Source organism: Ahaetulla prasina, chromosome 13 (assembly GCF_028640845.1).
Source record: "Ahaetulla prasina isolate Xishuangbanna chromosome 13, ASM2864084v1, whole genome shotgun sequence".
NCBI lineage: Eukaryota > Metazoa > Chordata > Lepidosauria > Squamata > Colubridae > Ahaetulla > Ahaetulla prasina.
The window spans coordinates 408,363-433,407 of record NC_080551.1 but is presented as its reverse complement, the minus strand read 5'-3'; the positions used below and the strand labels follow the sequence as shown (position 1 = coordinate 433,407).

At 51.2% G+C, this 25,045-nt stretch overlaps 2 protein-coding genes across 8 annotated transcripts in view; one reads left to right on the top strand and one right to left on the bottom strand.

Moving 5' to 3' along the window:
- The window catches only part of PPIP5K1 (diphosphoinositol pentakisphosphate kinase 1), a 36,593-nt gene extending 22,273 nt beyond the window's left edge, over positions 1–14,320 (bottom strand). The window contains exons 1-17 of one of the 6 annotated variants that reach the window (XM_058155798.1): positions 13,940–14,320; positions 13,646–13,844; positions 13,059–13,254; positions 12,885–12,975; positions 12,488–12,573; positions 11,628–11,782; positions 10,440–10,541; positions 10,156–10,317; positions 9,677–9,798; positions 9,423–9,524; positions 4,565–4,651; positions 4,333–4,408; positions 4,031–4,140; positions 3,689–3,774; positions 2,806–2,931; positions 1,284–1,405; positions 925–1,107 (exon numbers count right to left, since the gene is read on the bottom strand). In XM_058155798.1, coding sequence (XP_058011781.1) covers positions 925–1,107; positions 1,284–1,405; positions 2,806–2,931; positions 3,689–3,774; positions 4,031–4,140; positions 4,333–4,408; positions 4,565–4,651; positions 9,423–9,524; positions 9,677–9,798; positions 10,156–10,317; positions 10,440–10,541; positions 11,628–11,782; positions 12,488–12,573; positions 12,885–12,975; positions 13,059–13,254; positions 13,646–13,816 — 1,977 coding nt within the window. In that variant the 5' untranslated portion in view covers positions 13,817–13,844; positions 13,940–14,320. Of the gene's footprint in view, positions 1–924; positions 1,108–1,283; positions 1,406–2,805; positions 2,932–3,688; positions 3,775–4,030; positions 4,141–4,332; positions 4,409–4,564; positions 4,652–9,422; positions 9,525–9,676; positions 9,799–10,155; positions 10,318–10,439; positions 10,583–11,627; positions 11,783–12,487; positions 12,574–12,884; positions 12,976–13,058; positions 13,255–13,645; positions 13,845–13,939 lie in introns of those variants that run through there. The other 5 variants (XM_058155795.1, XM_058155796.1, XM_058155797.1 and 2 more) reach the window with 5 other exon arrangements.
- Positions 14,321–14,570: 250 nt separating this feature from the next.
- CKMT1A (creatine kinase, mitochondrial 1A) lies at positions 14,571–25,045 on the top strand. 2 transcript variants are annotated; one of them, XM_058155803.1, is made up of 9 exons: positions 14,571–14,727; positions 19,448–19,646; positions 19,735–19,830; positions 22,949–23,170; positions 23,446–23,531; positions 23,860–23,983; positions 24,174–24,308; positions 24,488–24,613; positions 24,812–25,045. In XM_058155803.1, exons 1-9 carry the CDS (start codon positions 14,705–14,707, stop codon positions 24,926–24,928), a joined length of 1,128 nt encoding a protein of 375 aa, XP_058011786.1. In that variant the 5' UTR covers positions 14,571–14,704; the 3' UTR covers positions 24,929–25,045. The 2 variants fall into 2 exon arrangements, with proteins under 2 accessions (XP_058011786.1, XP_058011785.1); XM_058155802.1 differs by lacking the exon at positions 14,571–14,727 and adding an exon at positions 16,274–16,534.

Here is a 25,045-nt window from a genome sequence, read left to right as displayed (position 1 = left end):
TGTAAAATGGATTTGAAAAGAGAACAACATGGCTGAAGCCGAAATAATAAGATATGGTTAAAAATGATTAATTTGTGATAAAGGATTATATAAAAGAGATGAATATGGAAAAAATGGGAAGATTAGAATAGATTATAAAAATGATTATGTATAAGAAGTATAAGATGTGATCCAGTAAACACTCTGTTCATAAAATATGTATGATGAAAGAAAAATTCTAATAAAACTTGTTTACAAAAAAAAAATATGAAATCGAGTTTGACACGCCTGTTCTACACGATATCCCAAAGAAAATCTAAACAAAAATGCATCTAAAGAATATTGTTTCTTCCCCGTGGCTGAGTGGGCATCTTGCCCAGGGAAAGGGATTCTGGAGCTGGGTGACCGCAGTCCAGCCCTCAGACTCCAGGCCCTCTCAGTGCCTGACTTCCCTGGTTAAGTGGGGCCTCCTGTGACCAGCCAGGGTTTAGGAAAAAGGCTGCGGCCTTCACCACCACCCTAAGCTCCCCATCTTCATCTTGAGAGCAGGTGAACCACATCAGGCCAATCAGGCCTTGTCTGCCAGAGCCCTTTCTTGGTGGCCAGAAAAGACCTTTGCAGTTCTTTGAACAGCAGCCTTGGGAAGGTCTTGGCAGAGGCACTTCCAACAATTCCTCTAGCAGCTGGTGCTCTTTTGTGCCTCCACAGAGACTGAAACGTCTGCCACAGAGCAGAGCTACCATGACCAGTTGCCACAGACCACAAAGGCCTTGGAGCCGTCCTGTTCAGCCAGAGCAGCAGCAAAAGGCCATAGCAGCCCTATGGCAACCCCCTTCGGCTTGCCTTTCTGATTGCTACTAAAAGCTGGGACCTTTTAGCCATTTTGCTGGAATTGGGGTGCCCACAAAAGCCTTTCTCAAGGCCAAAGAAATGCACCTCCATCACCTTTTCATAGTCCTCTGCGCAGAACGAGGCGTCTTTCTGCATGATTTCTCGCAGACGAGCCTTCACCCGGTGCTGGCAGCTGCTGAGGGAGTCACTGTCGCTATCCAGCAGGCCGTTCATGTTGGCACTCTTCACCATTTGCACTAGGATGGGCGTCAGCTCCCCCTCCAGAGCAAGGAGGCCCTGTGGGAAGACATGGCTTCAGCCTCCCCCCTCCCCTGCTCCACTCTGCATAGGAAGCCCCTGCAGGGCTCTTGCTCTAGCCAGGCAGAGTGCTGGGGGGACACTGAGGGTAAGGAAGGGACCCAAGCCCTCCTATAGCTTCTGCTGGCCTGACTGGAATTCTCCCTCCTAAGAACCTTTGCAAATGCTGCTGCCGTCATCTGGACTCTGCCCTCATCGGAGGCGTAGATCTTGAGATCGTGGCGGTAGGTGCTGTGTAGTCGAAGGAGGCCACAGCCTGGAAAACCAGCATAGTCTCCTGGACAGGAAAGAGAAACCCTGTGGCTATTCCAGAAGTGTGGGCATTTTATTTTTGCAGTGCCCTCTTCAAAAGGCAGAAAATCCACTGAGCGGGCAGGGTTGTCAGGGCTGCAGGTCAGAGTATTGGAAGAGACAGCATCTCCAAGCAGATAAAAAGGAGGCAAGATGGGTAAGAAGAGCTACAAACATCCAACTGGAGAAGCCCTAAATTCTCTTCCTGTCAAAACCAGCCAAAAACTTCACAGCACATGCCCAAAAGTCCTCATGAGCACTAAAGAAGCTCATGGTTCACATGCCCAGTTTCCAGTCACCATCATTCTTCCCTCCGCTTTCTGCTCTTTGCTGGCTGGCTGTCCAGGAAGATTGTGGGGTTCTTTTCTGCTTTGAGACCAGCAGCTGTGCTGCAGGCATGGGCTCAGACTCAGAGGAGCCGCCAGCTGTCACTGGAGCCCCACTCCAAAGCACAGAAGACCAGCCTGGCTCACAGCAGCAGCCCCCTCCAATGACTTATAGGCGTCCATGCCGTCCTCTTGTAGTTCAACCAAAAAGAAGAGCTGGGTACCCGTTGTGTCAAGAAGGCCTGAAGGTGCCTGGTTTATCTGCAATGGACCTTCTGTCTTTTGGCTTGGGAGAGAGAGGGAGATGAGATCTCCCCCAACTCACAACGGGGAAGGGGCCACAAAGCAGTTAAGAGTGCGAGGGAGAAGGATCTGGCCCAAAGGCCACATGCATGATAGAGAAGTGGGGAACTGCCAAAGGTGGTGTTGTGGGAAGAGAATGTGGGCTGAGGCAGCTTTAGATGGGAGAGGCCAGGAGTTCAGGGCTGGCTGTTTGTTTCCTGCTGCCCATGCAGAACCATCATTCCAATGACCAGAAGAGAAGGAAGCAGGGTGCCAAATCACAGCTCCTAATGGGAGGCTCAGGAGGGAAATCTTGAGGACAAGCAGAACTGACCCCAAAAGGTGCAGCTCAACCCTCAGAGGAAGCCAATTATACAGAACATCAAAGATCTACTCTATTCACAAAAGTGTTCAATAAACTTCTGAATTCTTAAGACCACTTGATCAAGAAAGGTCAGTTCCACTCATAAGACCATCTTGCCTGATGAGAAGTTTTGAGTATTCAGAAGTTGGCTTGCTGCCCAGGACCATGGAGGCTGGCTGGGACTTCCAAGGCAACACCAATCAGAGCCCTTAAGATCAACAACGCGCTGCAATCCAATTCCACCAACCAGCCCAGAAGATCCTTTTGGTGCAGATGCAAAGGCCAAAGGACGCTCTTCCTCCTTCTGAAGGAGGTTTTCTTTCCAAAGGACCCCACCTTGGAGGTGGCTACCAAGATGCTGTCAGCTGCTGCTTCTGCTTCCCCCTAGAGCCAGCAAGCAAAGCCCAGGCTCACCTTGGCCCCCTGGATACATGCAGCGGAAGGCTCGGCCCAGCTCCTCTGCTTGCACTCGGCCGGCAGGAGTCAGCTCACCCCCCCACTTCAGTACCAAGAGCAAAGATGGGGAGGCTTCCTTGAGATCTGCACATAGAGAGAACAAGAGTCATCTCCTGCCAGGACTGGGGAGGAATGGCAATAGCGCTTAGACTTGTACATACCGCTTTATGGTGCTTCACGGTGTTCTCTGAGTGGTTTACAGCCTCTTGCCCCCAACAATCTGGGTCCTCATTTTACCCACCTCAGAAAGATGGAAGGCTGAGTCAACCTTGAGCCTGTGAGGCTTAAACTGCCAACTTTCTGGCAGTTGGCAGTCAGCAGAAGCAGCCTGCAATATTGCATTCTAACCACTGTGCCACCACAGCTCTTGAATGAAGACCTACCACCCACTCTTCAACCTCCAGACCAGAGCAGAGAGGCAAGAACTGGTGAAACCGGATGAGGAGAGGAGAGAAGGTTGCTAGGGACCTCTGAAGCCTGGAAGCTTCACAAAAGCAACCTCAGTTCTGCCCCCACCCCCATCCTCCTGTCAGTTGGCACTTTCCCCCTAAGTGGGGATTGTTTGGCAAGTGCAGCGGGGGAGGGGCTACTGCTCCCCTTCTTCACAAGGGTTGGCATTTCAACTGAAGCTTTCTTAGCTTACATTCTCATTTTCCACATTGCATGAATGAGTGAATGTGACCCCCTATTCGCCCATCACTCGAATGCCTCTCCTTGTGTCTACAGATGTATGCATGCAATCAGGGTCTTCATCCTATGAAATTGGCAGGGTTCTCCTGCAACCCCCATCTTTCCCCACAGCTGCCTTCATGCCCCCTCACTACAAGACCCCAATACCTGCCTTCCTCCTCATTGGATGCCTTCAGGTGCCCATGAGGAAGGTAGGTCAGTTGCACTTTGCGGTTGATTCCAGAGAAGTGCCCGTACCTGCCAGAATCACAAAGGGCCATGAAACATCTGGCTTTACCCACCACAACTAGAGAAGCTGCAAGGGCGCCCAACTGCCTCCCTCCTGTCCAGGGTTCTGTTGTGGTGTAGGAGGAAGTGCCCCCAGTCAGAGGGAATCCATTCTTTCTGGGGACATGCGAGAAAGTGCAAGAGTTGCTTGCAAGGGTGATCTTACTCTCCCAGAGGTTTGGGGGGGGGGACGACAGAGGGGCCATGGAGACAAGTCCCTGCTCACATTTCCAACACGGTCTTGAGCTGCTCCAGTTTTGACTTCTGTTCCTCAGCCACCGCATCCCCGAGAGTGCCCTGCTCCTGCACCAGCAGCCGAGCAATGTCCAGCACCTCCTGTCGGGGCAAAGGCTTGCTCAGGTCTGTGGGCCCAAGGGCTCTAGGAATCAAAGGCACAGGCTCCTTAGCCACATCTCTTGGCCCCCCAACCAGGGGCCCCCATCCAGGAAGACAGACACGACTGACCAATGGAGGGTGAGAGCTTCACCTGCATGGCTCCTCTAGGACCAGAGGGAGCCACAAACTCACCTGAAGCTGCTCCGGCTTTTTCAGCTTCAGCTTCCCAGTTTTGTAGCCCTCGTATTTTTCAAACAGAACAAAGAATCTGGCAACATCAGAAGCAGAAGCAAAGCAGGTTACTGACATTAGAGGTTGTTTGCGACATTTATGCATGCTCTTTCTTGGGAGCTCATTTTGTCCTGGGACCTTTTGTCCTACAGAAGAGGCCCCGGCTCCAAGACACCCAGGGACTCCACCATACCTGGGATGCTTCACTTCCATCTTCATCTTTTGTTTGGGGGTCCGATCACCATGCCTTATAACTGCAATCACACACCGTAGCTCCATCCTGCAAGAGAGATGCCTGAGCTCATAGGATGCCCCCCCATCCCTCCTTCTTTCCTACAATGGCCAAGGCCTCCTCCGATCAGGATGTCTCAGCCCCGGAACCTGGGAAGCCAAAGCTGAAAGGACTCTCCTCTCATAATGCTATCCACGCATGAAGGAAAAGCCTTGCGTGGACTCTCTTTCTCTCTCCTGAGCTCTGAAAACCAGCCAACCATGGCAGAGAATGCAAGACCCATGTGTGCATCCTAAGTGGATCTCTAATTGGAAGCAAGCTAATCAGCCTGCAAGAAGGCTTCAGAGATAAAGGAGAAGCAGCCTTCCGCACAGCACCAGCTGGGAATGGGAGCAAGGGTCCCGAGACTGAGAAGCTGCCAAGGAGCGCTGCCTTAATTAAAACCAGGCAACGACTTTATTTTAATCCAAAGCTTGAGATGCTATTTCATCTTTCTTCGTTTAGAAATGTGAAGATGGCTCGAAGTTAGAACAAGACAGGAAATGTTAGAAATAATTGGAAAATTCTATTCGGAGCTATACAAAGATCAAGATCACTCAAAAGGGACTCACAAAAGAGGAAATGCCAGGTATCTTAGTGGAGGTAAGTGGTGGTTAGTGGAGGAACTATCAAGTGCCATAAAATCAATGAAAATGGTGCTGGGGAGAATAGCTGCTATTAAAATGAATGTTTTACCTAGATTTTTATTCCTCTTTCAGATGATACCAATAATTAAGAAAGATAAGAATCTTGAGGAATGGCAGATGGGAATTAACAAATTTATATGGGAAGGTAAAAAAGCTAGGGTTAAAATGAAAATAATTCAAGATTCTCGGGAAAGGGGAGGTTTAAAAATGCTCAATTTTAAATTATACTATGAAGCAGCTGCTCTCTCTGCAATAAGTGATTGGTTTAATTTAACGGAGGAAAGAATTTTGAATATAGAAGGTTATGATTTGCTATATGGATGGCATGCATATTTAATTTATGACAAAAAAGTGGATAAGGCCTTTAAAAATCATGTGTTAAGAACTGCTCTTCTGCGTGTTTGGAAAAAAATACTCTTATAAACTAAATTATAAGGTTCCTATGTGGGCAAGTCCTAGACATACAATAGAGAATATAAATATAGAACAGAATCAGGAAATGATTACATATAAAGATCTTTTGTATACTGAAAGAGGTAATTTGCAATTAAAATCTCTGCACGTACTAAAAGAAGAAGGGAAAAATTATACTTGGTTTCAATATGAGCAACTACGTGCTAGATGGAAGGAAGATCAGAAAATTGGTATAGAGCAGAACGAGGGAAATTTGGTAAAGCAAATTAGAAATCAGTCTCAGGAGCATATAAAGAGATTGTATAATGTGTTACTTGAAATAGATTCTGAAAGGGACTTGGTAAAGGACTGTATGATAAAGTGGGCACAAAATTTTCAGGAGCCAATATTATTGGAAACTTGGGAAAAAATTTGGGTTAGAAATGTTAAATTTACGCAGGCACAGAATTTGAGGGAAAATTTTTATAAAATGTTTTATAGATGGCATTTAGATCCTAAAAAATTATTGTGTATGTATCCAGATATGCAAGCAAAATGTTGGAGATGTAATTGTGATGACGCTACATATTTTCATATTTGGTGGACTTGTAAGGATATAAAGGCCTTTTGGATAAAAATTTGGTGGATTTTACAAAATGTTTTGAAAAAGAAGATAAAGTTCCTGCCGCAATTTTTTCTGTTGGGAATTAATTCTGTTGGGAATTATTACGGACTGTACAGTAATTGAGACTAAATTGATTTTAAATCTAATAACAGCAGCACGATTATTAATAGGACAGTACTGGAAGAAAAAAGAAGTACCTACAATAGAAGAATGGATGTTGAAAGTTGCCAATTTGGCTGAGATGGCGAAAATATCAGCCTTTTTGAAAGACAATACGCAAGAAAGATACTTAAAGGAATGGAAAAAATGGATTGACTATATTCAAAGTAGATATCAGACTAAGAGTTATCAGACTGCCTTTGAATTATTATGATGTATTGTTTTTGATTGTTTCGGGGGAAGTTAGGAATTGATGATTGTAGGGGTATAATTAAGTTGGGACGAAATTTTTTTAGCATATGTTTGTTTTATTTTTAACTATACCTTATGCTCGTTCCGGGAAGTCGGGGGGGGGGGAGGGGAGTTGTGAAGGGAGGGGGGAGGGGAGGTGGGGGGAAAGGGGAAAAAAATTTCCTGTAAAACTTTTTGAATAAAAAAAAAATCAATGAAAATGGTGAAGCTTCAGGAAATGTTACGGTGAAATGCTGAAAGCTGGTGATCACAGTTTACAAAAGATACTAGCAAAACTACACTCAAGATGCCTCAGAGAAGAAAAAATACCAAATCAATGGAAAAATGCTGAAGTGATTCTTATACATAATAAAAGGGCCCAAAATGATTTAAAGATCTATCACCGATAAGGCAAAAAGAATGTTGAGAACGTTAAATGATGCACAGCCAAAGAAGCAGGCAGGCTTCAGAAGTGGATACAACACAACGGATCACATTATTGAAAGGCACAACGAGTACACCAGGCCTCTGTGCATGGCTTTCATTGACGACGAAAAGGCATTTGACTCAGCATTCCAGCAAGCAATAATTAATGCATTGCTCAACCAAGGTGTAGACACTGCTTACATAAACATCTTACAATCAATATACGAAAAAACATTGATGACAATTTGTCTTAATGATCTTACAGTGGAAATTGACATAGAACGAGGTGTATGCAGTGGTGGGATTCAGCCAGTTCGCACCACTTCGGGAGAACCGGTTGTTAACTTTCTGAGCAGTTTGGCAAATTGGTTGTTGGAAGAAATCATTAGGGCAGAGAACCGGTTGTTAAATTACTTGAATCCCACCACTGGGTGTATGATAACACGACACAACCTATCGTTTTCTCAGCCTGCCTTGAAGAAGTATTTCACAGACCAGGCTGGGCAAAAGATGGAATAAAAATCAATGGTGCCTATTTAAATTACTTAAGATTTGCAGATGAAGGTGTTTTCTTCTTGCAAGTCCCAGAAGAACTACAAAAACACATACAAGAGCTGCACAGGAAAGCTATTTGGCTTAAAAATAAAACTGAAAAAAAGGCAGGTTATGTTTAATAAATTTACCAAAGAAAGAAAAAAAATTATATCTGGTGAAGAACTAGATGCAGTAGACATATACCTTGGCCAGAGGATTTCAATGGAAGATGATACAATAAAGGAAATCGAACTGCGTGTTAAATGTGGTTAGCAGGCATTTGGCAAGAACTTTCTCCCCCTCTGCCTGAAGAGAAAAGGTTTTGATCAGTGTGTGCTACCTGCTCTAACATATGCCAGTAACACACAGACACTCACATCACAATAATACAAGAGCTAAGAGTGGCACAAAGAGCCATGGGAAGATACATGCTCGGCATCACAAGACAAGATAGAAAGACCTGCACATGGATTAGACAACAAACACAAGCATATGAGTCCATCAAGAGAGTCAAAGAATTGCAATGGAAATGGGCTGGTCACATAGCAAGAAGAACTGAGGCAGATGGACCAAGAATGGCGGTCATAGAATGGATCTCACTTGATAAAAAGCGTCCATGAAAGAGACCTAAAACAAGATGAAGAGACGACATCAGGAAGTATTGTGGGCCCAATTGGCAAAAGAAAGCTCAGGACTGTATTGGTTGGAAACATGCGGAAGAGGCCTCCATCCTGCAGTGGATAGACAATGACTAAGATGATGATGATGATGAAATTTAGAATATTAGAACTAAAAAATCTCAAATTTAAATTTTTATAGAACACAGGGTTCTTTATAGAGGGTGGCTCAGTTGGCTAAGACTCTGACCTTGTCGATCGAAAGGTCGGCAGTTCAGCAGTTCGAATCCCTAGTGCCGCGTAACGGGTTGAGCTCCCGTTACTTGTCCCAGCTTCTGCCAACTTAGCAGTTTCGAAAGCACGTAAAAATGCAAGTAGAAAAAATAGGGACCACCTTTGGTGGGAAGGTAACAGCGTTCCGTGTGCCTCTGGCATTGAGTCATGCCGGTTACATGACCACGGAGACGTCTTTGGACAGCGCTGGCTCTTCAGCTTTGAAACAGAGTTCCCTAGAGTCGGGAACGACTAGCACATATGTGCGAGGGGAGTCTTTACCTTTACCTTTAGAACATTTAAGCTTTTACAAAAACCCTTGTCTTTTTAAAGATTCTGATGACCAAATGCCACCTACATTTGCAATTGCTGTTCCCACAGCCCCAGAAAATACTGCTCCATTTTTCTTCACCATCACCAACAAGCAGGGAAAGAGAACAGCTGGAACATCCTGCCCTGGGCTCTCCGGCCATGCTTACTGGTCTGGCCTCCCCCTTGGCTTCCCTAAACCTCCTACAGCCAACCCTCAGAACTTGGGCACTGATTTCAGCTGAATTCCAGGAGCTGGTGTGGGCCTTCAGCCCAAAAGGGACCCCTCCAAAATCTTAGACAGAAGGGCAGCATTTCCACCTGATCTGTTTTTATTACGAACACTTCCAGGGACTGAATTTTCTGTACCCAGAAGCTCCTGCGCATTAATACCAATTCCACATCTTGTTGTTATCAGAAAATCCAACAATACTGTAAATAGGGCCCCAAACCTACGTGGTCTTTCTAAAAAAGATTGTGCCTCCTACTGACAGGCCAACCTTAGGAGCCATCATCACAAGCCGTGACCAGAAAGGGAAGCATGGCCAGCACAGCCCAACACTAACATTGTCCCTGAAGTGGTGGGCACAATCGGGATGTCTTCTGCTTCCGTGGGGATGGACCAGGGGATCTGGAACTGGGGAGCCATTTCACGCATGATGATGTTCCTGGCAGGGAGAGGAGGGACTGGTTGGAAACCACCTCTCCCACTTTTGCAATAGGGCCACCAGCCCGAGGCAGACTGGATTCAGACCATTCGTGCTCTGGTCCCCTCCTCCCCCCCTTCCATGAGGGGACAATCAACCGAAGCACCACACACCCAAGGAGCTTGGCACAGTCATCATAGTACTTCATAGAGTTCTTCACAAAACTGAAGCCGTTGACATCACAGACGAAGGACTGGCCGTTGGCCCGCAGTAAGTCAAAGCCACACACTGTCTGCTGCAAAGGGTGAGACGAGACCCAAGGGAAGTGACACAGGGCTCTTCGAGGCACTCTACCAGCCGAAGGAGCCCCTCAGCCCCACCCTACCACCCTGGCCAGGGGATTGCAGGAGGAAGCGAACACAACAGAGAGAGAGAGAGCCCCCATTTCTCTGTCACATAGTTTTAGCAGGGAGATGCAGGGACAGGGCGAAGCAGCACCTACAGCCTGAGCCGTTGGAGCCAGGGAAGAACGTTGACCTTACTCCATTTGAGGAGGGGAGGGTGGCCCCAAGACCATTTGAGGCTTTAGCAACGAGTGCTAAGAATTTCAGGGAGGGCTCCAGGAGGCCACAAGTCAGAGAGGAAGACTAACCTTGAAGGCCACACAGACTTTTCGGGCCACCAGCTTCTCTATGGCTGTTAACATAACTGGGTACCGGATCTCCTTTCCTTCGCTATCCCGTTCCACCTTCCCATCAAGAGCAGGGGACTTCCGTGCCTCGGCGTGTGCGTAGTCGGGACCCACCGTGTAGACCTGAGGTGAAAGAGCACCAGCAACATCACCCCACTCAGAGCTGCCAAGAACCTTGGTGACCAGGGTGCCTGCCCAGCTCAGAGAACTCCTCTCAGCAGGTCCCCACAAACACCCCCTCCTACCTTGACATCCGTGCCATCTGTAGGCATGAACTCCTCATAAATATACGATCCGGTCTTCCGTACACTGCTCTCTGGAGAGTAGACGCTGCTGCGGCTCCCAATCTGAAACAGTTCAGGAACTCAGCTAGCGATGCAAGCTGCACCTTAAAAAAGATGAGCCACAAGCTCTGGAGCAGCTGATGCCTCACACAAAGAGGCAAGAGACACCTCCACCTGGACAGACAGGAATAACAAAAGCCCGGGAACGTCTCCTGCTTTGAGGCACAAAATGTAATGGATTCCTTATGCCAGGATTCCCCAACTCCTCCGCCCCGGCCCACTACCTGTTGCCTCTTTCAAACTGGTTTGCGCAAGCAATGGGCAAGTGCGCATATACACAAAGCTACACTCATAAGAATGGCGGGCACTTTAGCTCACGCGTGAAACTCCACTTGCCCAAGCAGAGGGCGCTCCTGTGCGAAGTTTCATTTATAGGATTCATGCGAGCACAAGTGCCCTCTGCTCAAGGGCCTCCACTCGCACAAATGGAGCTTTGCGTGCATGCAAGCACCCTCTGCTTACACGTGAAGGTCTGTTAATGCGACTGGAGAACCGCGTGCACCTGCTGCTCACACCAAAGGAGTTGTGTGCACATGCATGTGCCTACCACTCACACACCCTCCCCACCCCCCCGTACCGGCCAGGCCACCAAGGTGGAAAGGTTGGAGACCGCTTGCCTTATGCCACCACTTATTTCCTACCAATGGTGTTTAAAATGGAAAAGATGAAGTTATTCCTGTTGTTCAATGAAACTAAAGTACATTCCTATGTACATAACCTCAGTACCTTCATTCCAGCTGAGCCAAATGAAAATTGCTTTAATCAAAATCTTAATCAACTTCTGGAATTCAGATTTCCACTTTACTGAATATGCAAAAGAAGGAAAGGTAGCCCAGAAACGCTTTACCTTAATTTCTCAAATCTGGCACCTGAAAGGGAAAACTCAACCACAATGAATTGGAAGACCCTGGTGCCAGTGAATCACCCCTTCAATATTTAACATTGATTGTCTCTTTTGCTTTGGTTTTAACTGTGAAAAAGCATTATTCACACCATCTCCTGAAATAGAGATGATAGCCAGGTACACTGCTAGTGGGACTGCCCCTCATGAGGCAGATGGTGCCCCAGCCAAAGCCACAGTCTTCTCACCTTGCGGAAAAGGCGCTGGCTGCCCCCGCCAGCCGAAGAGGGATAGTAGATGTAGACGTTGTGGTCCTCAGCACTGACCGGCTTTTCCACAAAGGGCTTGGGGAAAACGGCCCCATTGACCTCCACCTGGTCCTCCCCCTCCACCAGACTGCATTCTGCACAAACACACAGGGCCTTCAGAGACAGGAAGTTGACACACACACCCTCCATTTTCCCTGGGCACACCTGAAGATGAGTCAAGGGGGCTAACTGGTGGTGAGTGGGTGGAGGTAAACCTGTAGCCTAACAGAGGATCAAGGAAAACATAGTGCTAGTCTAGACCAGTACTGATGATGATACCTAGTTTGGGTCATGAAACGTCTGCAAGAAACCCGCCAAGCTCAGAGAATACCAAAGACTCCTCATTTGAACCTCAGTTACAAATACCTTCCTTTATCAGTCAAGGAAAAGAGCAGCTTTTAGCAAACATCAGCCTGCAAAGCCGAGTTCTGAGCCCTCCTGGTGCTTCTTTGCGTACAAGATACAAGCCGCTTCCTCTCCTGAGGGCATCGGCCAGTGGCCTAGGGCATCCTTAAGGCCACCCTTCCTCTAATGCCAAGGCTCTCCTGGCAATGCTCTAGGCAACAAAGGAGACGGCCCTGCACAACATCCATTTCCTAGGTTTTCACAATGCCTCCTAGCCCTCCCCAACCAGGTTACACAAATCCAGCCAGATGTTGCACATCCTCAGGCCCTGGTCTACACTGGGGGTTTAAGGGCAACCCAAGGGGCACCTTCCTGCTTACCCAGCAACTGACCCCCTTGCCTTGTCTCCAAAATGGGCCAGGGAGGAGGCTCAGCACTGCTTGCCCCACACTCACCCTCTGGGCAATCGGGGTCCCGATTGAGCACCGCATAACGAGGCAGGTCTACACCCTCCTCCTGCAGGATCCGGTACACCTCCCGCCTACAGAGGATGGAAACACAGGCAGGGGTCTCTGGCTGAGGAGACATGACTGATGCCCCACCAGGTGACCAAAGCATATCTCAGCTTGGCCACATTCGGACCAGAGGATAACCAGAGGGATTTGACTTCGCTCCAGTCTGCCTCGCTCTTCCCTGCTGGCGGTGGTAGCCCAGTTAAGCAAATTCCGGCTTCTAAGCTGCTTCCACCCAAAATGACTCAAAGATCTGATGCAGATTCAGCCCGCTACTGGAGGCACAACGTACCATGCAGCCCATAATACCCCAGCAAGTGTATCCACATACACAACCTACCTGTCCTGGATGTAATATTGCATATCAAGGTCGTTAATCAGAAAAGGGTTGCGGAGCTTGGCATAAGCAACGGCTTTGTCCAGAGGGAACCCTGGAAGATTCAGGGAGGAAAACCATGTTGGCCACCAGCTGAGCACCCAGGAGGAAGAGGAGCCGGGACGCCAGCTGGCCAACCTTTGGAGTGGAAGGAGATGAGGCAGTCGCAGGCCGGCCACTTCTCCACCGGCTCATTCAGGATGACATCTTCCCCCATGATCACCACCGCAATGTATTCAAACTTGCACAGCCGCTCCAGGATTTGGGTCATGGGCTTGGATTTGGATTTTTTGCTCATTGCGCAAATGCCAACCACAATCTGCCGTTCTGGAGGCTGCAAGAGAGCCACAGCAGCAGTAGTGTCACCTTGGGCAGTGGGTGGTCTGGCAACACCTGGCTCTTCCTTAAAGTCAGGCACAAAAGCAAAACGGGGGGACACAGGAACACCCGCAGGCCCGAACTAAGGAGGACTTCCAAGAGAAGAGGAAGGGGCTCCACCAGGGGGAGCCTTCCCTGCTAGAAGCCCCCAGAAGCACAAAAGGGGCACAGGGCAAATCTCCACACACACACCCAGCCCCCCACGCCCCCGTGATGCCCTCCGGGGGACTTCCAGCCCACTTCCCTGGGCGCCGGGAGGGGGTGGGCAGTCAGCCCTCCCCGCTTCCCACCGCCTCAAAGCCAGCACGGCTCCTTCCCAGGCAGGCGGCGACCAAAAGCCCCTTTACCGACTCTTCCTCCTCCTCCTCCTCCTCCTCCTCCTCCTCTTCATCCTCAAAGAAGGGCAGCTCCTCCATCTTCAGCTCTGCTCCCGGGAAGTCCACCTCCTCATCTCGGCAGCCCAGGAAGAACTTAGCCGCGGAAGCGCCCTCCTTTAGCTCGGCCGTCCAGGACGACATGCCAGATCGCGCAGCCAACCATCCCGCTCTGCAACAAGCAGGCCGGCGTCACCAGCTGCCGCCCAAGGAGCGCCGCCCGCCCGCCGCCCGCCGCCCGCCGCCCGCCGCCCGCCGGAGCCTTACACTGCCGCATCCTTCGGGCTGCGGACGGACTCCGGAGGCGGAAGAGGGCCGAACGGCGCCCGGCCTGTCCGCCCGATCTTCGCAGCCTGCCAGGACGGCGCGCCTTCGGCCGGCGGGGCCGTGGGAGCCACCCGGAAGCGCTCCCGCTCCGCTCGGGCACCAGTGGGCAGGCGGGCCGGCCTCCCGGACGCGCCAGCCCCGCCTGCCAGAGCGGCCGCCGGGCAGGGAGGCGCTTGGCTCGGCCGAGGCTCCGCCCGCCTCGCCCGGGGGAAGAAACTGGTCCAACCCCGGCCGCCCCTGCCCCCGCCCCGGCCTTCCCGGCGCGCCCGCCGCCCCCGCCCCGGCTCTGGCAGCCGAGGAGCAGCCTTCCCCTGCCCTGCGCTCCCCGGCAGGGACGCCTATCGCCCGCCCAACCGAGGCCCCGAGGGGCGGCGGGCGAGGGCGCCTCCGGGGCAGAGAGCGTCGGACAGCGGGTCGGTTTAACCCCGGGCAGGAGCCGGGCGGGGGCGGGGTAACCCCGAGTCAAGTTGAGCTTGCGAAGGACTCCAAAGGTCGCCGAGCGCAGCTGGCAGCGGTCACCTTGACACACCTGCCCGCCCGAGGGAAAGCAAGTCCAGCGGAGGCCCTGCCTCCTGGTCCTCTAGATGGCAGCCAGCCCCGCCCCTCCGGCTCCCAGGAACTGCACCGGCTCTCTGCCACCTCATTCCTTTGGCCCGTTGCTCTAATCTCGGGTGCTTGAAACATTGCCTGTTTCGTGTGTCTTTCATGGCGTCAGCTCCCCCACTCAGGTTTGCATTCTCTCCATCCTCTCTGCCTCTCCATCGCTAAGAGAAACGTTGAATATTTTGGGAAGATTGAAATTGGAAGGATACCTTGTGCATCACCGGTGTTGGGAGGGGCGGGCGGGGCAAGCAACCGCAGTTGCAAATAGGGTGACCAGCGTCTAGGGGAAATGCAAGCGCAGGTGGGTCTTCTAAGATTTGGTGGGGAATAAGAATGATGAAGAATAAGGGGTCCTTGGGGCTCTCGGAGCTTGGTTGTTTTCTTGCAAATGTTTCATGAGCCAAACCAGGCAACATCATCAGCACTGCAAGAAAACAACCAAGCTCCGAGAGCCCCAAGGATCCACCCCTCATTTCAACTCGGTGCTACAAATATTTTCCTTTATTGATGCTGGAGAGTATAGGGAAGGGGAACCTATCATCACTGTCCTGGTGGGGGGGGGCTGTCATATTGCTCTCATCTTGTCCCTCCCCCAACTGGCTAAAGGGAGCTTGTTTACACCCCAGTTTTTTTAGCAGCTCCCCTTCAGGGAGCTCCGAAGGAGGCACCCTCCGGCTGTGCAGTCGAACACCTTTCTGAGGGTGTCTCTCTTGCTAGCAAACTGGTGGAGGAGAAATCCGACATGCCAAATATGCAGGAGGGGGCAAGAGATGGGCTACACTACCCTGGTTGACCAGTCAGTCTTCTTTTCCCACGGGGAGGCTCGTCAACTGGAAAATACCTGCAGCCACCAAGGCAGCCACCCAAAGGTTCCCCCATGCAGTGCTCTTCAGCCGCTGGGGAGTTCAGCGGGGCCTCTGCCCTTGGGGTCCCTAGGCACCAGAAGAAGGAGGGGTCTGCAGAGAACAGTGCCGGGTGGGGCGCTGCCTCTGACCAGAGCAGCAGCGGGTCTGCTCAGCATTTCTCAGCACAGCCGCTTGCTTATCTTCTTGCCTGGGGAGGTCAGTTTTGGGGAGGTCGGCTGAGGACCTTGGATGAGAATCATATCGCACACGGAAGCTTCATTCATCCCCGTGAAATATCTTGGGGGACAAACTAGATCAGCTCAGCGTCAAAGTACTGCGGAACTGCCCAGGGGCTCGTTTGTTTGCTTGTCTCTTCGCTTCTTTTATTCTCCTCTGCATATCCCGGGGCGGGTGAAAAGGTGCCCAGCCGGGAGCGGGGATGAAGGCAGCAGGTACCAGGCAGACTCGCCTAAGGGGACGAGGAGAGCCTTCTCCAGAGCAGCCAGATTCCGACACCGCCGCCGCGCTCAGGAGCCGCGCTGGGGGAGGAGAAAGGAGCGCTGAGCCCAGGATATAGCTGCGGGGATCGAGGGCCGGCGGTGGGTGGCAGCAATCGGAGGTCGCCTGCTGCCCCCGCTCTCACGGGCCGGTGGGGGAAGGGTGCCCTGCCCTGCCCGGCGCTGTCCAGGTGGGGGTCGGTGCTGAAGCGCGCTCTGGACGCCGCAGCCACGCGCGGCGCTTCGGGCGAGGCCCCCGGGCTGGGTTGGGCCGGCCGGGCCAGCGTTAGGGCGGCGTAATCTCCGCGCTCCCCTCCCCGCGAGCCTTGCATTGGCGGCGTGTCTCCTCCCGCCTGGCTGTGCGAAGTCCTCGCCCGCCTGCGGCTCGCCTTCCTGCTTCGCGCCTTCGCTGCTCAGACTCCCCGCGGTAGCACCATGTCCAGCACCTTCGCCCGCGCCCTCTCCGCCCGGAGATCCGCCGCCCTCCTGGCCGCGGTGGGCGCCGCCGGCTCTCTGGGTGCCGGCTTCCTCTTCTCCCGTGAATCCGTCGGCCCCTCGGAGAGGACCAAGCGCCGCCTCTACCCGCCAAGGTATGGCTCCAGGGCGACTAGGGATGCCCTTGAGGCGGCGACCCCCGGGAGGGCTTCCTCAGAGCTGGAGCGCGGGGCCTAGGATGCCGTGGCTGAAGGCCGGCGGTCCCCCGTCACCTCGAGGAACCAGGTCCCCTTCTCGGACCCTCCGTGAACTGAGGAGCGTGCCGCTCCCTTTTCTGTCGCGCCGCAACATTGAGACCGTTGGGCTTGGCCTTCGGACCAAGAGAAAGAAGGACTCTGCTTTGCCTCTGAGCGACCTCCAGAAAGGTGGGGGTCAGGGCCGCCAACCGGACTCCTGCCTTTCCAGACGCCCAGGGGTTGTTTCCTCTCCCCAGCGCAGCTAAAAAGAAATGCAGTTGGCTTATGCTCTGGAGCCCTCTCCGTGTTAGCTCTTTCCGGGCCTTAGGGCTGCCGGGCGGGCTCTGGGTGTCCCGCATCCCACAAAACAGCACTAATCTAGGGATGATTATCCTCCCAAGAAGGGGCCTGGAAGCATCTCCCAACCCTGAGCAAAGCCCTCCAGAATCCCTTCGGATACAAGCAGGGGCCAGGCTGTTCTGGGGCCAAGCACGGGTCCGCAGGTGCAAAGCGAGCCCAGGCTTCTGGTGCAGCTCCCTCTTCCTTATCCGCAAAGGAGGAATGGAGCCCAAGTCCCGCCCATCTTTTGGGCTGCGGCTGGAGAGACCAGCCAGCTGCAGGCTGTTCTCTCCTGAGAGAGAGCCTTACGGGCCTAGGACTGGTGTGCTGTGATTGTTCCGGTTGGAGGGAGAACACAGACAGAGCCCTTCCAGCACCTCCCCAGCCCCTACCCATTCCTCAAAGCATCTTAGAAGAGTTGAAGGGCCCTCTAAATTGACAATAAGGTCAAGAGAAAGCAGCTTCCTAAGCAGATTAAGGAAGGGAACTTAATGCAAGCATTACTCTGCTGCTGGATTGTGAATTGGGGTCATCACAGTTGCTTAACTACTCCAGGTTGAAATGAGATGTCCACCTGCCTAAGCCTCAGAGGAAAGGGTGAATCAGCAGAGTAGAGAAGATTCTCCAGCTTCTGAGTGGCAAGAGCTGAGAGACCTTACACCAGGAAGTAGGAAGAGAGGAAAACAAGCAGCCTCCTAGGTGGCCCTTCCCAGGACTATGAACTAAAGCCGAGTCCTGGCAGAACTGGAATCCAGGTGACCTGAGATTGAACCACATTTAAGCACAGGCTGCTTAGACCAGCCAGCTTCTCCTGTTTGCCACTCCGGGAAGTCTACAAGCTGCAAAACAACGAACTCCCCATTCTGAGCCCAATGAGGCAATTTAGTCAATTGCGGTCTCTTTCTTATTTTTGTTTCTGATGGTATTTTTTAAATGTTTTTATTAGTGAGTCATTGGGAGTCAAACAGCATACTAATCTAATAAATATTTTAAATAGAATTGTTTCACTTTTACCTTACCTAGGCACCCTCTGCCTGCTAGTTGGCACTTAACAAAGTAGTTGATCTTCATTAACGTGCAAACTTCCCTTGCTACTGGCCCAAACCGATGGTTCTCAACCTGGGGTCCCTAGATCCCAGGGTGTGTGTGATCACAGGGAATCCGCCAATGGTGGGATTCAATTTTTTTCACCGGTTCTGTGGGCATGGCATAGCTTGGTGGGCGTGGCAGGGGAAGGATACTGTAAAATCTCCATTCCACCCCCACTCCAGGGGAGGATTACTGCAAAATCCCCATTTCCTCCCGATCAGCTGGAACTTGGGAGGCAGAGAATAGATGGGGGTGGGGCCAGTCAGAGGTGGTATTTACCAGTTCTCTAAACTACTCAAAATTTCTGCTACCAGTTCTCCAGAACTGGTCAGAACCTGCTGAATACCACCTCCGGAGTCCGCGAAAGCTTGACGAAATGTTATGACTTAAATCTTGAGTGAAGTCTTGGGGGTCCGTGTCCACAAAAGGTATTTAAAAGGGGTCCATGGTGAAGAAAAGGTTGAGAATCAATGGCCTAAACAAAGCAACTCCCAGGGGAGAGAGCTTGAAGAGCTTATTCAACTTTCGAAAGGAAGTGCTTTGCAAGCAGATGCCATGACAATTCTCCTTACTGCTACTGGGGCTGATGGATCCAGATTGGGGGAAATTCTCCTAGTGCCTTTCCCTGTGGTATTCAACCTGCAGCGGGTATCCAACACTATAGCCAGCAATACTATGTCACTAGGAGGGCATGGGAGCCAGTTTGGTGTAGTGGTTAAGGCATTAGGCTAGAAACTGGGAGAGTGTGGATTCTAGTCCCACCTTAGACACAAAACCAATTGGATGATTTTGAGACAATCCTGTTTCTTGGCCCTAGGAAGAAAGAGAAGGCAATGGCATAGCACTTCTGAAGTCTTGCCAAGAAAACTGCAGGGACTTCACCAGGCAGTCCTCAGGAGTCAACAGTGACTCAAAGGCACCAAAACAAAAAGGCTGCTGACAGAAGACAGAGAAGCAGAAAATTTAATGGCTCTCCACCCATTCTTGGATGGAAACAAGATTGGCTGCGCATTAACCCTTCCCATTCTTGTTGGTCACTCTCCTGCCTCTGCTGCTGGTGTATACTCTGCCATAAAGGTGTATAGTGTATGCCTCAGTGTGGAATAAGGGAGGAAACACTAACTGAACACGGATACGGCTAAAGATGACCTAACTCTGGGCTGGGATGAAGGGTCAGGTTTCCCTAGCAGAAATAGGAGGCTACCAGGGCTCACCTGTCAGGGACAAGGGAGGAAAGAGCCAGTGTTGCTCCAAAGGCATTGGAAAACCCTAGAAGCAGAGGAACAAAACAAGTGTCCAAATGCTCTACCTGAAGGATAGAGAAAGAAAAGATGGGAATGGTTCAGGCCAAAAGGCAGAAACCTCTGGTCATTTTCACCCTGCCCTTTCCACCATCTCCTACAGTGCCGAGTACCCTGATCTGCGCAAACATAACAACTGCATGGCCAGCAACCTGACACCAGCCATCTACGCTCGGCTCTGTGACAAAGCCACACCTGCTGGCTGGACCCTGGATCAGTGCATCCAGACTGGGGTGGACAATCCTGGACATCCCTTCATCAAGACAGTAGGCATGGTGGCAGGAGATGAGGAATCCTATGAGGTGAGTGCTGAGAGGCCCGTCCTCCTTGCCTATCAAGCCTTGAGCTTCTTGAGATGATTGCTAACAAATGGCCCTCTTATGACTCCAGGTTTTTGCAGAGCTCTTTGACCCTGTAATTGAGGAGAGGCATAATGGCTACAATCCACGTACCATGAAGCATCCCACAGATCTCGATGCTCGTAAGGTATGCTAACTAGGGGCCTGCGAGGAACTTCAATAGAGCTTTATTGGCAAAACTGGTGTTAGACTCTATCACAATCCACACATTTCTCTCTGCAATGATTTTAATGTACAGTTACCCAGAAAAAGGAAAATGTGGGTACACTCCAAACAAGTCTTGAATCTCCTAAATTATATCAAAATGGGGAGCATGTATTGTTGGAAAATTTATTTCTAAGATGCAACGCCAGCACAGCAAAATATATAATGTAACTTGACAAAGTATGTATGGAAAGAAAGGGTTATCTTTAAAAATAGCAGAAATACAACAATAAATTGTAAACCAAAGTCCTTAAACACTCTAAAAAAGAATTCAACTGTAAGATGTTAATGGAAGCCCATCAGGGAAGGAGCCTATTTACTTTCAACCAATGGACCAGCACTGTCCCCCCCCCCCATTCAGAAGCATCAGCACCTGCCCTTAACCCCTCACTCCCCAGAAAGAGGATCTATGACTTGCTTCTCCCACAAAGTTCAGGTACATTGCTCAGATTCTGGTTACAGAAAATCCAGTGCCAGCCAACCCAGAGACCCTGAGAGGTTGAACCAGCCCTTAAACTTCCTGTGTGGGATCCACAGCTCAGTGCAATGTGTTCCCAAGCCAGGTGTTAGCCACATTTGCACATCAGAGTAGAGTGCAGTCTCCAACATTTCCTGCTTGGCGGACTGGCAGTGGCAGGGGAGTGGATGGTTTCATGCGTACAACCTAATTTTGTGCATGTACAAATGGAGCTTTGCGCACTCACTGGCACTTGTTTGGCACAGATTGATATGGGTCCGCAGACCAGGGTTTGGGGACCCCTGGAGAAGAACTTGAGCCATTAGTCAAATGAGTCATGATAAGGGTATGAGCCACTGTGGCAAGGTCTTCCTGCCCAAAGTAGGGTTGCACCATGTCCTCTACCTCCTATTCAGGCTGGACTACAAATCCAGGAGGACACACACACACCAGTCATAGTGACTCTCTATGTATTAAGGGATAACATTAGAGCAGGCAGAGATGCCTAGTCTACCACCCATAGTATTGTTTTGCTTGGGTTCAATTTTAACCTGTTCTGTCCCATCCAGAGCCTTGCATCAGGGCAGGATTTCAGTGATCTCCAGCATGGCCCAGACTCATGGCATACAGCTCATTTTAGTTAGCCTACTGATTATATTGAACCCTGAACTGTTGAATTAATTCCCCAATGGCTTCAAGTAGATCTTCAAAAGTGAAGGGACGTAAAGATCAGTGGTACTCTATTTTGCCAATAGTCCCTGGTAAGGCAGGGACTATTAGGCCAGCCTCTGGAACTGACTGCTGAGGAAGGACTGGAACCATTGCATATTAGAGCCCCCAAACTATAACCGATTGGATGGTCCAGAAGGTTACCAGCAAAGATCACTGAGAGGCATAAGAGAACCAGGACAGTTACACTCCCCCTGCCCAGGTCCTGACAAAGGATATCTACAAGAACAGCCAGAGCCAGAGCCACCCATGTTCAGGACTGAATTCAGAATGCAGATGATCCATTTAGTCTAGAGCTGGGGGTCAAACTTGATTTCATTGAGGGCTGTATCAGGGTTGTGTTTGACCTCTGGGAGGGGGCGGCTTGATGTCACTCAGGGGTGCCTGTGGTGGGACAAGCACTCTGCCAGCGAAAACAGGCTCCTGAGCTCCATTTTCAGCTGGGATGGCCTCCTGCAACCCTGACAGTGAAAATGGAGCTCAGGAGGGCCACGTGCAGCCCTTGCAAGCTGTGTTTTCAGCTGGGATGACTCCTGCCACACTCTGACAGTGAAAACGCAGCCCTCCCAAGCTCCGTTTTCACTGGCAGAGGCACCGCAGGCTGGTCCTTCATTGTTTCCAGGGTGGCCGTGAGGACCAGATCTAAGCACCTTTGACACCCCTGCTTTAGAGCATTCCCCACTGACTCAAGATAATGCTGGTGCAGCCCTCTGTGGCCCCATTCTGAGCAGTGAATGTTCATCTCAGACTCCAATAGACATAAACTGAATGTATAAGCCCAAAGAGATCTGGAAGCCACAATGGTTTTTCTAAAAAGACAAAACTGCTCTTCTGCACACAAGCAACTCACCTGTCCAGCACAGCCTCTGTTGCTTCAGGGACTAGCCTGTCAAATAATATTGGTTAGATGTAGACTTATGTGCCCCTTCAGGAGCACAAGGTAGTAGAGGCATATGTAATACAATCTCCTTCTATTCCCCAAGAACAAGCTAGTAAGGTAGGCTGGGCTAGGGGGCAAGGCTAACGCAAAGTCAACCAAGGAACTTCTGTGACATTGAGGAGGGCAGAACCTGCCTTTTCCTGCCTCCCTGACTTCTCCCTGTCATAGACAGGGCAGCATTTCAAGAAAGGGGAGCCCCAGCTTCTTTGGGGGCTGCTGAGGCCAGGCTGACTGGGAAGGCTTCTCCAAGGCTGGTCCTCAGATCTCTGAGTATGCCACATTTTGCAAAGAGACACCGCTTGGTTAAGAGCTGCCTGGAATGGGCTCCTCTTTGCACGAGGCATTTAAATAGATAGCTATTCAATTAAACTGAATGAAATTAAAACCAGGGCCTTTTGCCAAGGATGGCAGTTTCATTGATCCTGCACTACAAGCTCTGGGAATCTATGGCTCCTATGTACAGCAGCCTCAACCCCTTGTTGGGGCTGGGGGGCGGGCACTGCATCCCAGAGCAGAGCAGTTGCTTTAAAGAGCAAGAAGAGGCATAGAGAAAGAATGATGAGCTCAGGGGGCCTTTGGGAAGAAGAAAACCAGAGATCTGCCTGCCTCAGCATTCCTGTGAGCAATGGGCGCATGTTCTGAGCACATGAAGTTTCATGGAAAAATGCTTGTGCTCTGTGCAAAGTGCTTTCCCCCATTTCCATGATTGTGGAAGCTTAGGAGCTTCTGCACCACCCAGGCCAGGGTGCAGCCTGGCAAACAGGCCTTTCCTCTTGCTTCTGCCTGGCCTCCAGCTGGGAGCTGGCTTCCTGCCAAGCTCTGAAAGCAACAGGAGCCCGCCAGCCGGCCAAGGGCGACAGGAGGGAGATCAAAGAGTGTGGCTGAGGAGCCCACCCTTCATCTCTTGTTCCTCAGATCAAGGGGGGGAACTTTGATGAGCGCTACGTCCTTTCCTCGCGGGTCCGGACTGGCCGCAGCATCCGTGGCCTGAGCCTGCCTCCAGCCTGTAGCCGAGCAGAACGGCGGGAGGTAGAGAAAGTCACAGCAGAAGCCTTGAACGGCCTGACCGGGGAGCTGGCAGGCAAGTACTACCGCCTCAGTGAGATGACGGACAAGGAGCAGGAGCAGCTTATTGAGGTGAGTGTGCCGGGTGGGGCAGGGCCCTGAGTAGACCCTCCTTGGTTGAAAGAAGAAGCCATGAGGAAGGAGAGCAGAGAAGATTAGACCCAGCTGATGGTACCTGTAGGCCCAGGTCACCTGTTGTCTGGGACCGCGTGCCAGCCATCACAACCGCTTCCTCAGCCCATTAGGCAGCAGGCAGAAGCTATGTCCTGGGATAAAATTCAAGAGACCCTAGCCGGGATGATCACCATCTTCTCCTCCTCCTCCTCCTCCTCTTCCTCCTCCTTCAGGACCACTTCCTTTTTGACAAGCCAGTCTCCCCTCTACTGACAGCAGCAGGCATGGCTCGCGACTGGCCTGATGCCCGGGGAATCTGGTAGGTCTCTGTGGATGCTTCTGATAGGGACAGACCAGGCTGGACAGATATTCCAGCCCCAGCCCCAGCCCCAGCCCCAGCAGAGGTGTCTTCCTGGGCAGAGGTCCTCTGTGGTGTGACTTCCTCTGGCAATGAAAAACATGGATTAGTGGGGGATTGGTATTGGCTGGGCCTTTCCCACCATAGCAGCCTCCCACTTTAAGAGCAGCTTAAAGCTCCGCCAAGATTTGTGAAGACCAGAGGCTGCCCAGGGAGGGAAGGGAGGTCTCACCACAGCCAGGTCAGTTGGTGTTACTCTCTCCTCATCAGCATCTTAACTCCTGATCAGGCACAACCATGAGAAAACCTTCCTGGTGTGGATCAATGAGGAGGACCACACTCGTGTCATCTCTATGGAGAAGGGAGGCAACATGAAGAGAGTCTTTGAGAGGTTTTGTCGGGGCTTGAAGGAAGTGAGTCTCCCCATCTCATCACTGAGACCTTCTCAAGGGGGCTGAATCAAAGGCTGCCAGAGAAGCTGAAGGGAAGGGGCTCCGCACCAAGAAAACGGGGTTAGGCAGGTGGGCAAACTGGGGATGTGGTGGTCACAGAGCACTGGCTTAGATGGATCCACTTACACTTTGTCTTTCCTCCCATGACCAGGTAGAGCGACTGATCCAGGAGAGAGGCTGGGAGTTCATGTGGAATGAAAGGCTGGGCTACATCTTGACATGCCCATCCAACCTTGGCACTGGCCTGCGTGCTGGAGTTCACATCAAATTGCCACTGCTGAGCAAAGTAAGGACCAAGTACAAGAAATGTCCCAACTGCTCCAAGCCACCTTTCCTTGGTGTAAGCCAATATCAGTGCTTTGACCTCAGAGCTACAAAACACACCAAGGTCTCACTTATCCCACCCCCACCACCGAGCTTTCAATGTGACCTTGCATTTCCCCCCATCATTACATCTCTACCCAGGACCACCGGCTTTCTAAGATCTTGGAGAATTTGCGGTTGCAGAAGAGAGGCACTGGGGGCGTGGACACAGCTACCACAGGGAACATCTTTGACATTTCCAACTTGGATCGCCTAGGCAAATCCGAGGTAACGCCCAGGTCTGGCTGGGTGCAAGTGCCTGAGTCATCTGGACAATTGTGGGCATAGGGGAAGGGCCTTGGGAAAGGAACAAACAGGACATACGGGCTGGGCCAGCCGACTAGAGGCTGCCAAGGGTCTGTCTGAACTGTTTCAGCTCAGTCCTCTATTTCATAGCACCCTTGCTTGTATTCCCATCCTTGGCAGGTTGAGCTGGTACAGCTGGTGATCGATGGTGTGAACTACCTGATTGATTGTGAGCGACGCCTGGAACGAGGCCAGGATATCCGCATTCCGGCTCCTATCAGCCAGTCCCGTGGCTGAGCCCAACCGGACCCCCCTGAAGCTTGAGATGCCTGCATGTTAGTCTTGTGGCTCTGTGTATCCTGCAGCAATCCCCATAAAGTCCTAATTGCTTGGCTTCCTTTGGATTACAGCTAT